General features: G+C 39.8%; 1 protein-coding gene across 7 annotated transcripts; it reads right to left on the reverse strand.

The window, feature by feature from the left end:
• Positions 1–778: 778 nt before the first annotated feature.
• tmod1 (tropomodulin 1) lies at positions 779–20,464 on the reverse strand. Of its 7 annotated transcripts, XM_046408598.1 has the most exons (13): positions 19,952–20,459; positions 15,968–16,046; positions 15,701–15,787; positions 15,400–15,536; positions 11,911–12,067; positions 10,391–10,507; positions 8,588–8,677; positions 6,947–7,077; positions 6,266–6,373; positions 5,311–5,454; positions 4,705–4,849; positions 3,882–3,981; positions 779–2,376 (listed from the first exon to the last, which is right to left on the reverse strand). In XM_046408598.1, the coding sequence occupies exons 4-13, from the start codon at positions 15,520–15,522 to the stop codon at positions 2,358–2,360; spliced, it is 1,134 nt and encodes a 377-aa protein (XP_046264554.1). In that variant the 5' UTR covers positions 15,523–15,536; positions 15,701–15,787; positions 15,968–16,046; positions 19,952–20,459; the 3' UTR covers positions 779–2,357. The 7 variants fall into 7 exon arrangements, with proteins under 7 accessions (XP_046264554.1, XP_046264563.1, XP_046264540.1 ...); XM_046408607.1 differs by lacking the exon at positions 3,882–3,981 and having other exon boundaries at positions 19,952–20,457; XM_046408584.1 differs by lacking the exon at positions 779–2,376 and having other exon boundaries at positions 2,388–3,981; positions 15,701–15,767; positions 19,952–20,464.
• Between the last annotated feature and the right edge of the window lie 364 nt (positions 20,465–20,828).

The following is a 20,828-nucleotide window of genomic DNA, read 5'->3' on the forward strand; positions in this document are numbered from 1 at the left end:
CACAAACACTGCACTGTACAAGTCCAGGTAAAATATCCAACCCATTGTAATTATAGTTTAAGAATACAGACATCATGGAAATATTTTCAAACTTTATTTATTTCATAAACAAAAATTCAACCAAAAATGTGAACTATCTAATCAAAGACAAAGTCAAGCACTAAAATATATATAAAAAAAAAACAACAAAAAAAAATAAAACAAAACAAAACAAAAAACCCCCCACAGAGACAGAAGAAAAGAACAGGACACACAGAGACTGTGAGTGGCAGGAGTCCTTGTCCTCTTTTACCTTTTGCATTCAGCTACTTATTTTTTTTACAAATGTTTACATCCACAACAATTTGTTGAATAACAGCCACAGCACTGACGATAAAGTTACAGAGCAGTGATATTAAATAACATTAAATGGGTTTTCTAACCCTTAAACATGCTGTCATTTGTATCTGAGTGTCAGTACCAGGTACAGATGTTGACATCAAGGAAACACAGATAGTAAAATATTACGTTTGAGTCTGGAACTGGTAGTTTACCCATTTTCCTGAAGCAGAAAATACAGACCCATATCATCTTGAGCTATTATGAAGTAACAAACCTGCAGAGCATTTCCTGTGTTTCTTTTCCTGGAGCTGTTTTTACTTCAAACAGGGACATCAGCTCTAGTTGCTGCTTTTTCACTGTTCTGTTGATTTTTAAGTTAGAAGAAGCGCTACAGAATATCATTACTGACATGTAGCTGTGTTGTTGGAGTTAATAGAGCCATAAACACACATTCAAAGCCATGTTTTGCCCTTAATGAGAGCATTTTTAATGATCGCTCCAGGATTGTTATCCCATATTTCAGGTGTTCAGTGGTTGAATTAAGATCTTCTATCATCTGTTTCTATTTCAACAAAATGAATCTAAGTAATCTGACAGCTGCAAAGACATCAGAGGTTTCCTCTGTTAAATCTGTGTTAACCATGCATCGCTGAAATGCTCCAGCCTTGAATTGAGGTGTTAATGTGAAACCTGTAATACACCGTAAGTCATCATTACCACCCATTTCATATTAAAACACACGTTTTAGCTCCAGTAAATAGCAATAAACACAAACAATAAAATCAGACCTGGTTGAAAGTGTAACAGAAGTTCAAATACTCGCAGTTACTTTGGGTCATTATAGTCTTGACTTACATTGTGGATTGTAGATAATAAATTCTATAAAATAAGATGGTGTTGGTAATATGTTTTTCAGCAGGTTCATAGAAAATCTACTTTCAGCAAATAAAATTTGAATTGGCAGTTGTCATTCCCAACTAGCAGGAATGTTCTGTAGGACCTGGTCTTGTAAAGGCTGGATAATATAACAATCTCTTTCAACAATCTCTGTAATTTTCATTTACAGAAACATTTTTACACAAGCGATTATACTACCCAGCAAAATCAGTCCAAGTTATGTCAAGTATTTGAACACCTTCTGACTTCTTTCCTAGATCTGTCACAAATAAATATATTATGTATGTAGAGACAAATCTCACAGTAGCCATCTGTCCATTACTGAAGAGTCTAAATAGCTTAGAATCTGAGGACAATGAGTAAATAAAATACTGTTTATACCTAATACAAAAAAAGGTCTAACATCAGATTTTCTCAAGCAGGTCAAAATCCAATATTATATTGGATATTTCTCTGAGTTTTTTTAAGTCTATTAAGTCAAATGGGAGAAGGCTTTTGTTTATAACTGGTAGAAAATACCTTGTATGTCAACCTTGGAGCAACATCAGAAACTCTGGGGAACAATAGTAATGACAGCACAAGTCATTTACAGCATAATAATAATTAGAATTCTTTCAACTCATCAGTGGAAACAGGGATTGCTGCAAGTGTCCCATCACTTTTCAATGGGTCCTTGTTCATAGCCAGACCTCCAGCCCTGTTTATGAAGGAACCTAGGCACTTGAGGAGACATTAAAGGATTCATGACGACAAAATAAGCCTTGCCTAGTTAGTTCTTACAAAGAGCAAGTGTTCAAGCCTGAAACCCAGGCTGAAATTCAAACTTCAGAGCACAAAAAATAAGCTCACAATGTCAACTTCTGCATGCACTGAAAGCTCAGAGAGACACTGCTCATTAATACCGTTGGATCCTTCAATATCTACTAAAAAGGTGTCTTGAAAGTAGAAAAACATGAGAGATAATTGAACCTGACATAGTGGGCATAGTTTTATGGGTAGACCATTGATGGAGTGAGGCTGAGGAGGGTGACAAGAAGGACTTTTGAAAAACAATCGGGGTCGAAGAAGGGAAACAGAGGGTTGAGAGTAGCCCTGGTTTCTACACATTCGTCCGACACTTTGGGAAGATGGGTCCTCCTTCAAGCCTTCTCTTTCTTACTGTAGTTGGAGAGGAGGTGGAGGGAAAGAAAGAGGTGGGGGGGAGGGAAAAAAAAAATTAGAAAAACAATACAAGAATATGGTTCATCATCACGTCATCATCAACAACTTGAGCTAAAGCAGGGAAAAGTAGTTCCACCTTGCTTTACACGAGTGGAAAAGGAGGCAACTGAAAGAAGGAAAGATCAAAAGATTTAAGTTACAACACTTTATCGTAAAATGGCAGCAAGTGGCTTTAGCAGGCACTCTTGACAGAAAAAACAAAAGACAAAATATTAGACACTGATAACAGCAGAGCTGGATTATCTTATCTAGACTGATTAGGCAAACTCCCATGGTTGGTGCTGGAGCTGGTCCAGTGTTCCACGACCAGGTCCCACAATGCAAATCAATCATCAACACTTCGGTTAGATGCTGCAATCCATTGCAGTTCAGATGCTGATAGCTCCGAGTCAGTGTTCCCATCTCCCAATCTAAAGGTGTTCCTGTCCATGTTTGTATGGCAAGTCTCTGAACTTCTCAAGCCTCTACTGAAGAGGAGTAGGGTAGTACCGGGTACTCGCAAAAAGATTTTTCAAGCACAAATCAACTGAATGGAAATTGCAACTACAAAGATGTTAAAGCTTGATTCACGATGCAAAGACTACATGAAGTGATAATTGGTGAACCTGGGTTGAATGAATCTTGCCCGAGTTTCTGATATACATGACTGTCCCATTGCACCTTTCCGTGTTAACGATGGATTGCAGTAAAAGATTCAGGTGGGTTATGCTAGTAGCAGCTAATGTAGCCCCAAGTTACTAGCCTCAAGCAGTGATGAGGAGTGGGCTACAAAGGTGCGATAGGTAATCTCACCTGATGAAATTTATTCATTTTTATGCAGCTCCCTCTGGAGCCACAAAAGGTGTAGTCTAGTCTAGTCACAAATGCAGTAGTACTCATCAAGACCTATAGAGTTTTATGTGTAAAATCAGTGAACTTACTCTTTAAGGTCCATATTCTCTTAGTTTTTAGTGATGCATACAGTATTAAATAGCAAATTGTCAGTTTATTAAATTATCACCAACACATTGCCACTCAATGAAAGTCTTTGGGCCTCAGGACAGTTGCCAACTTTGCCAGGTTAGCAATCCAGCTAAGCATTTAAAAGAATAGAAGAGATGGGGCTGAGCAGGGGAGGCTGAATGCCTCCAGATGGGAAAGTAGCAACAGCTGATCAGGAAAAGAGGATAATTAAGGTAAAATGACCATGGAGAACCTTAAAAGTGGCCAAAAAAAACAATATAGGGAAAGTGGTGCAGAAAAGGTTTCTGCAGCAGAGATGACTAGAAGATGAAGAAAAGTGATGATAGGTGACAAAGCAGCAGAAACTCTCATAGGAGTATGACAGGTGGTGGCAACGCTTTCCAGTGGTCTGGAAAAGAACCAAGTAATGTTGGCAGAAGAAAGGCAAGGCTGAGCGGTCAAACGGTGCAGTGCTTGTACTCCTTTTTGTTTTTTTGTACTTAGTCTTAGACTTGAACTTTTTCCCGAAGGCCCTCTCCAGCTCAGGGACAGACAGCGTGAGGGTGAAGGAGCCATCCGACTCTGACCTGATGACTCGGGCTTAGACATGACGGGGAGGAAAATGACAAGATTATGACACATTGACTTAACTTCAGGTGGGCTGTGACATTTTTAACTTGACCTAAATCCTTTCTCTAATTGTTCACTGTTAAACCTAAAACTGCTCCTAACATTACATTCAAGTGCGAACACACTCACGCACAAACTTGACTAATTTTGTGAAGCTTATCAGAAGAAATCAGCAAACACAAGAACTGCATTAAGAATTGGTATATGTGCATAACAAGAACCATTTCTTCCACCCGTTTCATTTTGTTCTCTCTCTCAGGCACTGACTCTTTTCTTAGTAATGATGTCATGACTCAGGAAGTCAGTGTTTTCATTGGCCGAGGCCGTCTGGCTGTACTACTGAGTTACCGGCTGATGATATCACTCAGATTCTTTATGCGAGTCTGATTAATGTAGAACCCAAGGAGATATAGTGAAGATAAAGTCTCAGCACTGATGCACGCCACAAGCGACACCATCAAACACAAAGATTAACTAACTGAAGTAGTGCAAGGTGATTCATTTATTAAATATATTAAGTATAGTCAGTGTTATCTCTTACTATAGTCCAGTTCATGACCTTTTGCCATATTCTGGAGTTAGCCTGTCAGAGCAGGTATACAATGTGCGTTTGGAAGTGTCTCTTTACAGGACTCAATGCTGCATCTGTGTTTGTGTGTCTGCAAAGTCTGTGCACGAGTGTGTGTAACCCACCCAGGTCATTATTGTTCATCATGGCATTGGAGCCTCTGAGGCGTGGGCCCTGCTGGGTAAAATGATATCCAAACTTCAGCAGCGTGGTGTTTTTCTCCAGCATGCTGGCTATCTCCATCTCCACTTTGTTTCCTAACGGCTGGCTCTGGATTTTGGGGAAGAAGTGGGGAGTGAGGGATAGAGGAGGAGATACAAGAAGAGGTATAGAGGTGAATGAAAAGTGAGAATAAAATAAAGAGAGTGGCGAGAGAAGAGCACATAAAGCGACTCCAAAAATGAAGTGGCAGAGGGTAACAAGCTTTTCATTTTTATCATTTCATTTTATATCATTTCAGTTGACCAGTCAATTGAGCCAAATGGGAAAAGGAGGCAGGACAAAGATGGGAGTTGCGGTAAAGAAAAAGAGTCATTCAACAAGTTGTACTATGAGTGAACAGTGAGTCACGCATGTATGAATACGTGGTGTGACACAATGCATTCAGTGGGCATTAGACTGAAGTGGCAAAGATGGCCTGTGTACACTACCTGACACACACATACACACTCACTCACATTTTTACTCACGGTACGTGTATGAGTCTGCATGCAACTCTATGCAGCTGGTACCTGATTGTCTATCTTGAGCTCCTGTAGTGTGGTGTTACTCTGCAGTGACTCTATGAGGGCCAGGATTCCAGTCCCTGTAATGAAGTTGGACTCTACGTTCAGGCTCTTCAATGTCGTGTTCACCTTCAGCATCTCTGCCAGGGCCTGAGGAACACACAAACACACACACTGTGTCTTACTTCACTCTATGCATTATTCTTGTCACAATCAACAAACATCATCATCAAGTGTCTTTGTGAGACTGAATGATATGCAACATGAGTTATTAGGAAGATTGAACTGCATTTTATATATAGTTGTAATATGTAATACATAATATGATCAGCTATACAATGTATTTTTGGCTTCTATTAGTGCCATTACCACAGTAACTGACACCAAACACAAGGCAGTTGATGAAATATTATTAAGGCAAAAAAGACAACAGAATAAATGTTTTAAATATTTTTCCATAAATGAGGATGCATTTAAGTGAAGTCATGTGTTAATAACAGAATGATACCATAACCCACAACCCCCAAATAGAACAAAACAGAATAGAACAGAATTTGTCATTGTCATTGTACATATACAATGAAATTGGTATGCAATCCTTGCTAGTGCCCAAAAATGACTGTATAAAAAAAAGGAAAATTATAAAAACTATAAAATATTCTACAAAAAGAAAACTATAAAATGACTGAGGCTAATAAGGAAAATCAAACATATAACCGCACACACACACACACACACCACATACCACATTCTGCTGTCACTGTTGCACAATTCTCCTAATATTGCATATAATGCATATTGCACAAACAAGGTATTATTGCACATGTCCAAAATCAGTCGAACTATTGAACTATTATAATTATTATTATTATTATAACTATTGAACGCGACTGGCCTGTATTTAAAAGAAATGGATCAGTAATTTAGGATAGATTCTATACAGAATTTTAGTTAAACTTACAAATGCTACAGGGTCATTGCTTCTGGTTCCTACAATGCTAAGCCTCTCCACCACAGTGTTCTTCATCAGAGCCTCAGAGTACGTTTTCAGGGTCTTGATGGGGATGTTCTGGGTAAAGAAAAACACAAAACAAACGCTGGAGTTCCATAATGTCATTCATTATTTATAAAAAAGTTTACCTTTTTTTTTTATCTGCATTGCATCTTAACAGGTCTATGAATATCATCACCAAACTGATTTTATAGCATTTGCCAAACACAATCCAGAAGTTGGCAAAATAGAGACACGTGGTATCATTTTGTTCATGAAATGCCTAAAAGCCATTTCACAAAATAAAAAGTTTTGCTGTGTTCCAAGAAATTCCTTTCATGGTCTGCAATGAATTTCATGTTTACAAACAGTATAATTTAATTTAAACATGAAAAGTAGCTTTTGAAATTTCTTCTGCAAAATGAAAATATGAACATGTTTTATCCAAAACTTTTTGCATTAATATTAGTTTATTTCTGCTTTTGGAACATAATCAAATATGATATGGGCAATACTAAAAACACAACCTGAAACAGACTGTTATAATTAAAAAGTTGCACACAGAGTTTCAGTATAACCCTGCCAATTAAACTCACATCCTCTCATTATCCTTAATGGAATTTAAATAAATACACACACACACACACTTACCCTGATGTTGTTGAGGTTGACCTCTACCAGGTCAGGGTCATTTCTCTTTATTCTCAACAGTGTCTCTTCTACATCGGTGGAGTTGGGCTCTTCATCAGGGACTGGTTTGTACTGGGTGCACTGGATCACACCTACAACACATTAACCCGACACACTCTGATTACTTACTGACCAACTATATGTAATTCATCACAGTGAATATGGAAGTTTTGTGTAGAATGCAGCACAGACTGGTCGAGTAATCTGCATAAGAAACTATTTTGCCACACAAGTACATTGTAGCTTTTACTACCACAGCAGCACATGGGCTGTTGAGTGTGCTGGATTATGTGATGCCAGCAGGTCCCTTTAAAGGTTGTTTGTCAGCATTTGAGTAAGTTATAAAATCAGCTTGGACCACCTTTTGGTCAGTATATATAATTTCTGTTTGTTTACAAATGGGAAATTACTCAAATACCTGTTACTGCATATTATACATCAATCAGCCGCAACATTAATACCACCTGCTTAATATTTTGTAGGTCCTCTCTGTCTAGTCAAAACAGCTCTGACCCGTCAGGGGAAGAGACACAGGAGCTCGGGGAGTATTTTGTGGTCACCAGCATTGGCATGTTAGATCCTTTGGGTCCTGTGCATTGAGGGTGGGGCCTCCAGGTGGGAGGGTGGATTATGCTTATTACAGTGCATCTCACAGATTCTCGATCAGTTTGGGATCTGGGAAACCTGCAGGCTGTTGCTGTGGTCCTTGAGACACTGCTGAGCTCAAAATATGACCGGGTACTTCATCCAGCTGGGGAGGTCACCAGCTGACGGGAAGAGCCATTTCCACGGGGTTTCCCCACAGAATATTGCATTGTAAACAGATAATTAATGTTATTCACTTCACCTGTCGGTGGTGTTAATGTTGTGGCTGATGAGTGTAGACTTCCCTTAAAAAATTCAGTGTCAGATGAGGAAAAAGCAGAAAATCTCCATTAATGCTGTGAATCTTACTTGTCTTCATGTGAAAAAAATGCTTGAACAATAAATAACAAAAAGAGTCTCTGTTCAAACAATTTTTATATGCCGTCCTTTTGAAGGAGGGTCATATTTCGAAGTCAGATGTTTGACCTCTCTCTCTCTGTTTGGAACAAGAGGAAAATCTAAAGGATGAGCCACCATCCAACATAAACAATGGCTCATTAATGTGTGTGTGTGAGACTGTATGAACAGGTGAATCAGCAGTGTTATTCCTGAAGGTGAGATCAGATGATGTATGTGCCTCACTATAAGACTTAGCTTTATCTTTGGCTTTACTGACTTAGTATTACTTTTAATCTGTCTCTCTATATTTGCGCATGCATGGACAGCAAACATAGACTGGGTCAGTCATCTTTGATAAAATAAACCGACAATCTGCCAACATGAGATCATTTCACTTGATTCCCGTCCAATACAACTTGCTTCCAACATTTTTCTTGAATGAAGTGATATTTTCTTCAAACCAGTTGAGTGATCTGCTTTATTTTAGGACACTTTTATTTGTTTGTGGAAAAACCCTGTACCAAATGTAACTGTGATTGAACCAAGTGAAGACAGATCGTGCAAATAAAAGACACAGTTTTAGTTTTAGTACACTGATGCGAGTGCGTGCTTGCGTACTGTTGAGGCCTTGCTTGTTGACTATGGTGCTGCTGGCCAGGGCTTCATAGTACTGCTGGTTACTCATCAGGGTGTGCATACCCAGGATGGCTGAAAGACAGCAAGAAGACTGAATGAGAGTTGAAGAAAATGAGGGGAGCGAACAGAGGATGAGGGAAAAGGACATAGAGAGAGAGAGAGAGAGAGAGAGAGAGAGAGAGAGAGAGAGACAGAGAGATCCTGAAAAAGAGACAGCAGATTTCATGATTGTCTGGTTACATCCATACAGTGGACCACCATGCTAATACAGACAGCACATCAGCACTTGCAGCATCGAAAGCAAATCAGACCTGACACAACAATCAAGCAGTTGTGTGCTGTAAAGGTTCAGACACAGTAGTTTGAGTGAAAACATGTACTGGCGTTGGTTCCTGCAGCGACAGCTGAGGTCCCGAACTCTGTCAGCTGACTGCAGATCAGTGTGTTACTCCACCTGCTGCCTCATAACTATAAAAGATATAAAGGTATTACCCTGTGAGGAATTTCACCTTGAGAAATCCTATTTGTTCCCTGGCAGCAGTGAAATTGAAATATGTTTTCAATCTGAGCAGCTTCTCTGTGGATGCTATATAAAAAGAATTATCACATCGGCCGTTTGTCAGAGAGATCGACAGCATGAGAACAGTGTGCAAAAACATAAACAGTTAGAAAACACAAGCTGCACTTTGTAGAAGCGAGATATGTTGCCATTGACAACTCCAGGGATTTGGTGCTCCTAAAACATTACTCATTTTCAACTCTTGCTGCAAGCAGCCATATTGTTTGAAGGGATTTCTGCCATGTTAATGCAGCTAACACAGACTCTGACAGGTATGACAATCCCAGTTAATGTTTACACACTGGAATACATCCCTTTTACAAAGAGATTAAATGTAATATTTAGAGTTATGATCCTGTGACTGACCACAAGTGAGCTAAACATAGTGGCTTTCTGCTTTACTTGCATTAACTGTCAAAGCAGTGATTTTCTTCAAAACACTACTACTAAATCACTAAATATAGGACATTTTTATTGGAATATAAACTTTACATTAGAAAATACTTTACAATGTTCAGTCAATTGTCATCAAACAGGTTAAATGTGTGTGCATGCAGCAATATACCTGCTACAGTGATAACATTTGCCATACATTACAGAGAACCCATGAAAACTCCCATGTAATGCATGTTCAAAAGAGTCATCTGGCAGAGTGAATGTATCACTGAGTTAAGCTGCACTGTTTTGCTCAGCGTACTCCTTATTACAATCTGACAACATGAACATGATGGAGGGCAGTAATTGTTCCATGCAAACACTGCGTGCAGTCTACAGATACCCCGGGTGGTGCTCAGCTAGTAAATACAGATATCCAGCAGGGGTGGAGGGACTGATGGAGGGATGAAGGAGAATGGTGAAGGGAAGGTGGAAGGAGTGCTGGAGGAAATGAAGAAGATTTGGATTAAGGAAAAGTATGCAAATTAGGGGAAGTTGACACGATGATGGTATTTACACTGATTAGTGAGAGGAGATGAAGAGTAATCAGACAACTGCACATTCATCATCAAATCCATACGGTAGTTTTTGATAAAAAAAACAAAAACCTAAAAGGATTTAGTCCTCTGCATTTTTCTCTTCACTCTGCCTATTGGTATCTCAACAACTTTTAAAACAAAATAATAACAAAACTATTAAAACTCATCTACCTATATAAAGAGAAGCTGTGTTAATTTGGTGAAAAATAAGAGAAATTGTGAGGGGATGTGAGGAAAGTGAGATTACGTTACCTGCAATATCACAAAGTTCAGCATCAGATGCACTGGCGAGGGCTTCTTCTAGCTCAGGTTCCAGGGTCACACTTTCTATGATGGGGTCCACCCTCTTTTTAGGCACCCAGGCTTTCCCTACAACATCAGTGAAGAGATTTAATACAAAGACATAGACAAGTACCACTATGATGATATGATTAATAGCTAACCCTCATTAGACAAATGAGACCTCTGTTCAGGATGAAGCTGGGTGGAGCCTTGCTGGGAATGACGTAAGGTCACAAAGTTCATGTACTAATGAGGTGTAAGTTGTTCTGCCCCCAACAGGTGAAGGAAATTAATTCATCAGGCCTACGCCCTCTAATCAAGCAAATAAGTGAACACTTCTTACAAGTCGGAAACTCATAATTACGTAATTTCTCTGACATGACACGAAACGGGACGCACTGAAAATATTTCTAACCAATTCATGAATTACAGAGACACAGATGACCTTTAACTTGTTTGAAACTTGTTTGAACTTACAATACAGGACAAAGGGTAGTATGTATTTCAAAAATAAATGTCAAAATAAGGTGACGCATCAGACCAGCTCCTGCTGTCCAAAACAGCTCTGTTACATAAGCAGTCTGAGGTGAGCATGTCTTCATCACGCCACACCTGGCCACAGGCTGTTGTCACTATGGGATTCAGATTTGCGTCTTCACAGACTGGTTCTGTGTGTGTGGCGTTTGTGTATCTGTGTGGTCAGCTCCTCAAGTTTCAGGCAGACATTTGTTGGTCCCAACATAGACACGGGCTGCTGGTAACAGGAAGGGGAGTTTTTGCCCTTAGCACTGAACTTTTTGAAGGTCACCTTTTTCCTCTCCTGGTCTCAGTCATACTTCCACATCATTTATCACACTGTAAAAAGCTGTGACAAGCAGAAATTTGTATTGGGCTTTGTCTCAGTGTGAGCAGAGTGAGGTGATGACAGACAGGATTGAACATGCTGCAGGAACTCATGTCGCTACACAGATTCACCTTCCCCACCTGCAGTTTTACTGCTGGACTGTAATGCAGCGTCTCTTTCTGTCTTTTCAGTACACAAATACACTAATGCAACTACACCAGCAAAGAAGAACATAACGAAAGTGAGAGCAGGGAGACGTTCTAGAGTTTCACATGTATCTCTCACCATGCATCACACCCCTGTGTTCACACAAGAGTGGACCTGGCTTGTTGACAGGTCTCACAAATCCTGGTGGTCAGTGGTCATGTGGAACTGAGATTTCCATGACAGACCTCTGACTTTAGGGTTGTGGCTGTGGTTAGTCCAGTATTAGAGACTCAATCTGAAACTTCTCATGGACTGAGCAGAATATTTACTCAAGTACCCATTCATTTACATTTTGTTTCACTACGTACCCAAGATCAAAGAATAGGGGGGCTCCCATCACTAATATTTAGGGAACCTAAACAGTGCTGACCCAATGTTATCTGTTCATTAGATATAACAATGCTTTCTTCTCATCTTCCTGCAGAAAAGAAAGTCTTACCTCTCTTCTCTCCTGTGAAGGGCACAAGGTCTTCTTTGTCAGGATGCTCTTTGGCCTGTTTCTCCAGGTGGGCCAGCAGGTTGTCTCTCTGAAATGTTCCTGTTGGAGCTTTCTTTGTCTGATCTTTCTGCCGTAACCCAGCTGGCAACAGTGCATTCTGGATCAGAAATTACATATTTTAAAAGGAAGTGGGTATTGGGGAAAAAATATGTTTCTCTTCTTTCTTTCTTCTTTTTCTGAATTGAATTCTAACTGTCTCACTTCTTCCTTTCAGTAGTAGCAAAGTCCTGCAACATCGGTGCAGAAGAATGAAGAACAAATTAGTTCTGGATAAATCTCTAATCTCCATTACATATTTTCCAGGCATCAGTGATACCATTGAGTGCACTCCTTCTGAGCATTCATGGGAGAGGAATAAATCCTGTGACATCTTTTATGTTACATGGTTTATGATGAGTCAAAGTAAGTCTTTCACACTCAAGAATCAACATTTAAAGTTGCCTGAATATGATGATAGCTTAAACCCACTGTAGCTATACATTAAAGCAACAAGGTGTGATATGCCCTCTACATTTTGAGATTTACCTGCGGAAATAAGAATAAATACGGTATTAACTCACCAAATAAATAAAATGAACCAAGACATGCAGTGTACACTAGTAATGAAGTAGTAATTAAAGTCTAGAATACACTCATTCACTTTCTATTCATTTATTCATTCTAGTCAAGTATAGTATTCATTATTATTACATTTTTTTAAACAACTCTGAGGATTCTGTTTTTTTAAACAGAGACAAAAAAAACCCACAAAAATATTAGGGTATGAAAGCAAAGTGAGATAGAAATAAAGATGGTGGTACAATATCTTTGCTCTGGTCAATGTAACTCCCACGTCAGCCACAATCTCTACTCCAGCCCAGCACAGGACCAAAGAGATTTCCCAGTGCTTTGCTGCTCACCATGTTATTTTCAACCTAAAGCAACATTCAAAGCCAGACTCTTACAAGTGCTACTTATAGCTTCATATCTTATCTGTCCTCTCAGCACTGAAAGGCCTCCCTCTCTCTCCCTCTCTTTGCCTCTCAAGCTGCCTTCAGTCTCTCTCAAAGCTTGCAAAGAATATTACTGCCAAAGCAGCAAACAAAAATCAAAAACATAACAAACAATTTACACAGTCAGACCACATTTACGCAATTGTTTGTTTGGAAATACACTCTTTGGAAGTATCTCTCTTTCGCTCACTCTGTCTTTCGCTCACTCTGTCTATCCAGTAGCAGTCCATGAGAGTTCACGTGACTTACAGTAGCATTAACAGTGTGGCTGGGAGTATATCACAGCAGCTTTTTCTGTCACACTTTCTTTCAGCTATAGACAACAGGCAAACTCCCAGTCCCAGCGTGTTATTTTTACCAGCATGAGACTCTGTCTAACTCTCCTGTCCCCTTAAATCAGAGCTGTCCTCTGCCACACACCCCACCTCGTTTGGTCTCTACTGTACAGCTGTCATCTGTGAGCACATGAACATAACATGTACTGTGCATGCCTCCATGACCAGAAGGCTGAGACTAATGTTTGAGTTAATGTTAGAAAAAAGTGACAAAATATTCCTTATCAACCTGCAACAACCAGCAGAGACAAGCTGTAAACTGACATGTTATCATCTAAGCCAGCACGTTGCTTATTTACACATCTGGCTGTTACAAAGCAACATTAGCACTTATGTGGAGTTGTGTTTTCTGGTCACCTGGTGAATGAAAGCCCAAAATTCACTCTCATTTTGGCTTCTGTTTACCCTGATAAATGCTCTGCTTTGTCCACAACATACAGTAGGTTTATCAACTTTTCTGATTGAGAATCAATCAAATATTAAATATTGGTGCTGCTTTAAGTTATGCAAATTCACTTCAGGGTAAACATTATAATAATAACATGAGAAATACAACCAGAAATCGCTGTAAATGAGATTTGTTTGAACTCATTCAGATTTAAAAAGGAGCTCTAATCCAAAGGTTTTACAAATTTCAGAGTTCAATTTCAATTTCATAGTTCAAGTCACAGCCACCAGGATGAGAAAAAGTAAACTGTATGAACCAGTCCAAGACGTAGTTTGTCATTGTGTTAATGTGAGGCTGTACTTTATGTACTAAAAACACAAAATGTTCTGATCACTGAATATAAATCTATCCTCTTTCAATAACAGTGCAGCTGGCAGACATGTTATTATTATTGTTATTATTATTTTTTTGTCCACTGAGATGAGGTCTTTTCAGTGCCTTACTGGAACTGATGTGCGAAGCCTTGCTGGAAAGGTTGCAGTATGTCTCAAAGCAGAGGGGCACTTAACTCTTGTGCAACAGTACACCCTCTTAAACAGGCACAAACAAGGCAAGCACGCCTCTTACTGTTCCTTCTGCTTACGTCATGGAGTCTCTTTGGTCAGCCACTGCCCGCATCAGTCTCTCGCTGACACACACACATACACACACACACACACACACACACACACTGAATCCCGCTCATTACACTCCTCCAGTCATCCCCTTGGCAGTGAGGCACTGAATCGAGTCTCTTTGTGAGCAATAAGACATTCATCAGAAAGCTATTACAGCTGCTGTTCGCACCTTGACCCACGATGCATCACTGAGGGTACAAAGCTGGCAGTGGATGCATCAAATGCAGACATAAACAGATAATAAAAAAGCAACAGAAACTAAACACAAGTGTATCTGATGTACTGTACCTGTACTAAAGCATAATTACTAACATGACCGACTACAGTGCTTCCCATAGACTGCACTTTAATACAAATAAAGAAATAAAGTAAATGATAGAGAAGAAGGAGAGTGAACAGATGCAAATTTAGCATGATTACAAAGTAAGTCTTTTCTCAAATTTGTCTCAGCTGGTTTAGTTTCACTTTACCCTCAATAACCAGCACTGTTTCCTACACTTCCTCACTTCTGTATTTCACTAATCTCTGTTTTCATTATGGATTCATCTAGATTGATTATTGATTATTTTTTGATAAATCTTGCACAAAATGTTCAAAAGCGAACAAATTACTAATCTGTAGACTCACAGATATCTATCTATCTTGATATATTATAGAGGGTTAGATATAGATATGCATACAGTAACATAACCTATCTGCCTATTAGTGGACCTTGGTTTGTCTAAACAGCATTAAAAACACAATCCATCAGCTGCCACTCTACCAATACTGTGAAAACCATTAAACAACCATTTACTCATGAGTGTGTTCAACAGCATTTAAAAGGAACTTAATACAGTTTAACTGTCTAAAAAACAGAAATGATCTAACAGCAATTTAAATGAAAAGACAAGGGCATGTGTTTATGGTAATGTCCAGCATACTGCAGTACATCACATGATGGGGCTTTGTTAGGTTCGTATGGCCCACATAACTCTCCACTGACACCAACATACTGACAGAAACTCCTCCATAAGGAATTTAGATCATAAACTTACATCAGGATCCAGCTCCTCCAATTCATCCTCTAATCGCTGCAGCTCTTCCTCTGACAGTTTCTTCAGCAGCTCATCCTCATCTATATCCCTGTACTTCTCCATCTCCTTCTTCAACACCGACATGATGGACAGCACACCTGGAAGCAAACACAATGTCACTTCAACGTGACATGCAAACAAACTTCCGCACAAAGAACTGTCTGGTATTTCAAAATTAACATAATTACCAATTACACCAAACTTTTACTTAAATCACATTCAATGCTGCCAAGGTTAATTTATATTCAAATGGTTCTCTCACCTCAGTTGCCCCTCCACACAAAAAAAGGCAAGATATAGGTGAACTGGAGTCTGGGCGACCCTGGGGACTGACAAAACAAATCTATATCTGTGGATGGAAACAGGAGGTAAAACACTAATTAAATTCCCATTCAAATAACATTTTGTTTGAAGGACCAGACTAAAGCAAAGCTGACTTTGACGGTGAATTTTCAAAAGGCAAAATTCACATACAACATCAATGTCACTTGATGTTGCTCTTTGCCATTGAAAACTCGATTGCGCTCACCTCAGTGAGCCCCAGCTCAGGGGTAAAATAACAGCAAAGGCAGCCAAGTGCCTGTAGGGCTCCTGGGAAACAGAGGAACCTGCAGAAGATATAAGCCCAGAGTGAAGAAACATTAATAGCTCTCAAAATTAGAAAGTAATATGTACACTAAGTCATCTATAAAAAACACATATAGAAGTGTTTGGCTAGCTGGCAGAACGATCATTTCAAGTTTCCTCACAAGGCAACTCGGGTCAATTTAACCTGAACTGATTTTGCAGATTGGATTTTCTTGATGAAACATAAGAAAATAAGTAAAGATAGTCATAAATAAGCCTAGGTGGTGCATGTGGCTTTAGCTTCTTGAGATAAACACTATTTTACAAGCCACAACGACATTATACACTGGCTGTATTCTTGCTATAATAAAAAGTTGTGTTGGTTCTCTGACGTTTGACTAGGGCAAGTGCTAATTATGAAAAGGGACACTGACAGAGAAAACCTACCCAAGCCTGCTCTAACAACATGGTTGGCTAGAAGTTATACAGGGTATGTAGAAGGTGTCATGAAATGTGTGGGACAGGAAAAAAGCTTTAAAACAACAGCTTTTATCTGCATCAGACGAACAGGTGACTGAGTTCAGCTACAGACGGATGACGCACAAGTAAAAGTATATAATCATATCTATTTTATGCGATTTGAACAGCAGACAAGACTTTAGCTGCAACTTTTCACCTGTTCTGTCTAAACAAAAGCTCTGTTTCCTCCTAGAATTATATCCTGTTGCTGGCCCATCTGCTATAATTCACTGTCAGAAGTGTTGCTCTGCTTTACTTCTCAAAGTGCTCTGCAGAAAAGTATAAAAGGCAAATCCAGATAAACCAAATATCTTGAGCTTTCCTTCTCTGCTGACACTGTGGACAGACTGGAGGTCTGATTTCCTCTCTCTAGCTCTTTACATTTCAGTCTCGGCTGTTGGACCAGATGACTGGTGATGGATAAGCTGCCGCAGAACATTCTGGGTCACGGCACCAAATGCTCAGCATACATGCTGCTTCTTAGTCCTGGTTCCTCAAAACTATGGGTCAGGGGTTTGAAAGGCGTGATGAGCTGCGGCTGAAAGCTGTCCACAAGGCAATACTAATAACAACTTTACTTCAGCCTACGTCAAAGAATGAGAATATTCTCAAATTAGGTGAAAAGGGTTGAGCTTAAAAACTCCACCAAAGTGGAGTGCATTCAAGAGTACAAATGTGAGTACAAATGTTTCTTTTTGATCTTAAGTATGTCAGCAAATGTGTTTTGGCTAACCTCCTAAAACGCTGGGTCAAGCGTACCGTTCTTTTGTTCTGCTTGCTCTAAGCTCCATGACAAGACAAGTTTCCAAAACCAAAGATGAAGAACTGGGCTGAACTCCAAATAACACTGCAACTCTACTGGAAGAGGCCAACCTGCTCTGAAATCAAACAGACCCGTGCCTGTATTTAAAATGTTTCTACAAGCTTTTGCATCACTGGAGGACATTGACTGGGCAGTGAGGAGAGAGAACTAAAGATGACCTGAGTCAGAATGTACTCTGTGAAGTCATAAACACTTTACTTGACCCTTGCCCTCTAAACCAAGCCCATCCAGTCCTCAAGCCTCTAAGAATAGCAGCACTGATACAGGATCATTAATCAAGTTAGATGTGTGTAAAACCTTCAAAATGATGTTACATGGCAACTGTTCTCAGCACAGCCATTCTCACGGTGAAATTAAAAAGTTCATAGTCTAAATATCTGTTTTATACACTTACAACACAATGCAGCCAACCCTGTCAAGCAAAGCTCCTTAACAGCAGTTGTGAATCTTTCCATTTGAACCCTGATAAAGTTGTGAGTTTTTCAGCTGTGAAATACACATAACTCTCTATAAAACTCACACAAGTCAAAAACTCTCACAGTCAATAAATCAGCACGCAAAACACAGCAGCAGCACAGCAGACTACTTCCTGTTTAATGTCTTCATACAGCTTTCACTGCACACACTGTCATGAAATGTGTGAGTAGCTTGTTCATTTTGGTAGGTTCACTGAGCTTATGTCAAACTCAGGTAAAATAGGAGCTTGAACTAGGTGGACCTGCAGACATTTAAGTTGTATCTTAAAGACACATATAAACCACAATCAATGATTCCTCTAGTCTTTTGTTTAGAAAAAAATAATAACAAAGAATTGCATTTAACAAATTTAGCACAAAAATATCTTAAATGTCCTTATCTGGCAAACCAATGAATTCTAACCAGATACCAACTGTAGAAGTGAAGGTGGATCAATATTTGGACTGAGGGTATCTCTAATCTTCTGGTAACACAAAATTATCACAATATTCCTATAGGTGTAAGCATATTTACAAAATCCAGCACAGTTTATTTATCTTCTGTGGGATAGGAATATAACTTTTATTGGGACATTTGTGTGGTGTCTGTCTAAACTGTTTGGCAAGACTGTGGTTGTTTGAATAGCACAGGTCTCTGAAATGGCCCAGTAGAAAACAGCTGACATCTAACTGGTCTGCCTTTCTCTACCACACACACAACATGGGGCTGAGTTAAGCTACAGGACAGTGTGTTTTCTCTTGTGACAGTAACTGATACAATTGTTAGATATTCCATCCATCCATTTTGCATTCATTTTCTATACGGCTTATCTATCAAGGTCGTGGGGAGAGATGGAGTTCCCCCTGGGCCGGTTGCCAGTCAATAGCAGGACACACAAAGACAATCACACACACACACCTATGAGCAACGTAGAGTAGCCAATAACCTAATGTGTGTGTTTTTGGGACTGTGGGAGGAAGCTGGAGTACCCGGAGTACACATAGTTACCTGGAGAAAACCCATGCAGGCACAGAGAGAACATACAAATTCCACACAGAAGGGCCCAGACTGGGATTCGAACCTGAAACCCTCTTGCTGTGAGGTGACGATGATAACCACTGCACCACTGACATTCTCTCAGTCAACCAATTTTTAATACTGAGGAAACTAAACCCATCATGGCTGCTGTGTCGTTCCTTTGAGGACCAGTATGCCACTGTGTATCACGAGGGCCCTAGCAGCCCACATGATGCCTTGAACCTGAGGTCAGACCACTTGTGCATTCTGCATAGGTCAAAATGTCATGTGTGTGGCTTTACTAATAAGAGTGTCATATCAAGTTGGCTCCAGATATGATACAGCACTAATCTAAGAGATGAAGACTTATGAACACTGTGCAACAAAGACTAATGACAAGGAGTGTAAAACAGCTCTTGCTTAGTGACATGTTTTCCACAGTGAAAACACTACACAGAGCTATACTAAACAACACTCAGACTGACATGACTACCAAGCAACAATGGTTACAAGGCTCCTTTAGTCTACAGCGATGTATGTAGGTCACAAAGGAACTGACTCCCCAACATGTCAGCAGACAACTGTTGCATCTCAGATCACTTGTTGACTGAAATCCTGATTATGCAAGGTGCTGTTACATTTTCAACTTAAATTAACAGTCACAGCTCACACTTAACAGCCCAAACTAAAGTTTGTATACAGAGTTTAAGAGATAAGATGAACCCTACAGATAAAGTATAATAATTGTATGATGATTATTCTGCTACACAGGGTTCATCTTAAGTTACAACTGGATCACAAAAGAAGATTCAACGAATTTCTGGTATCAGTGTATTATTGTATCTGTGCAGGACTATGGTGTGAGGACATGCAGCCTGTCATTACTTTAAGAGGGAAGCCTACAGCAGCCAGTAAAACATTCTCCAACATGGGAGAAAACACTAACAATGATATATATATAAGAAAACAAATCCTTCTGAGTTTCTTGGAGACCTCACTGAAACTTATTGCCTCCAAGTAATTTTAAAAGAGTTGCCATGTAGGCCTTCATTATTTGAACCCTGATATGTGATCTTCACTAATTTGAGAGTTAAACAGCCTGCGGTATAGTTTTTGCATTTATTTCCGTACCTCTTCCAGCGCTATTTATAGCCGGTTGTCCCGCTGGGTGACAGCAACGAATACTTTGACCAGATATGGTTTCCTTCAGAGCCGCCTGGAGTCGCTCTGCGCGGTCCGCTCTGCAGCAGGCGCACAAGCCGGGAATCCGTGAAAAGAAAAAAAAAAGAAAAACTCTGCTAGACGTAAGCGTCCATGACCCGCAGATAATCCTGAATTCAGCAGATTTCAGAGTGCTCACAGAGTTTCCTCCCCCGTCCCTGGTCGTCTCGCAGCGGGTTTATGGAGGCTGAATCTCATCTCCCGCAAAGGGCAAAGTAAACTTATGGGGAGAGATCCTCCTCCGCCTCCTCCTCTTCACCCAAACGCGGCTGCCCTGTCACTCCAGTGATGTCATGAAGCGGAGCTGCGTCCAGTAACGGACACGTTGATCCTTCATCAGTTAGGCCCAAGTCTAATAAATCATAACGTTTATGCATACAAGCCTACTCTTACGTATGTTTAGCGCCACTCGAGTCCCAAAAACAAACAAACAAACAAACAACCCCCCCAAAGGAGGTTGAACTAACTCTCTGTAGTTAGCTGCAGCCAGTTAGCTTAGCACAAACAGCCAGAAAGTCATCAATGAGCGAACAAGTACAAATGAGTCCTGTAATAATGTTGCAGAACTCGCATTTCCTTTAACAGATCAAGACTCGTAGTTTATGCTGTCAAACATCATAATGACATAATTTGAAATATACATGTATGTGTGGCATTTTACTTGTCAAGGGGGAACTACCGTAGTTAACAGTTGAAAACGGGGCCCCTCAGCGGGTTGGCTGTTTGGGTTGTTGTCTATTTATTCAGATTTTTAATTTTACCTAAACTACACCATCTGATAAAGATA

Source organism: Scatophagus argus, chromosome 2, assembly GCF_020382885.2.
Source record: "Scatophagus argus isolate fScaArg1 chromosome 2, fScaArg1.pri, whole genome shotgun sequence".
Lineage (NCBI taxonomy): Eukaryota > Metazoa > Chordata > Actinopteri > Scatophagidae > Scatophagus > Scatophagus argus.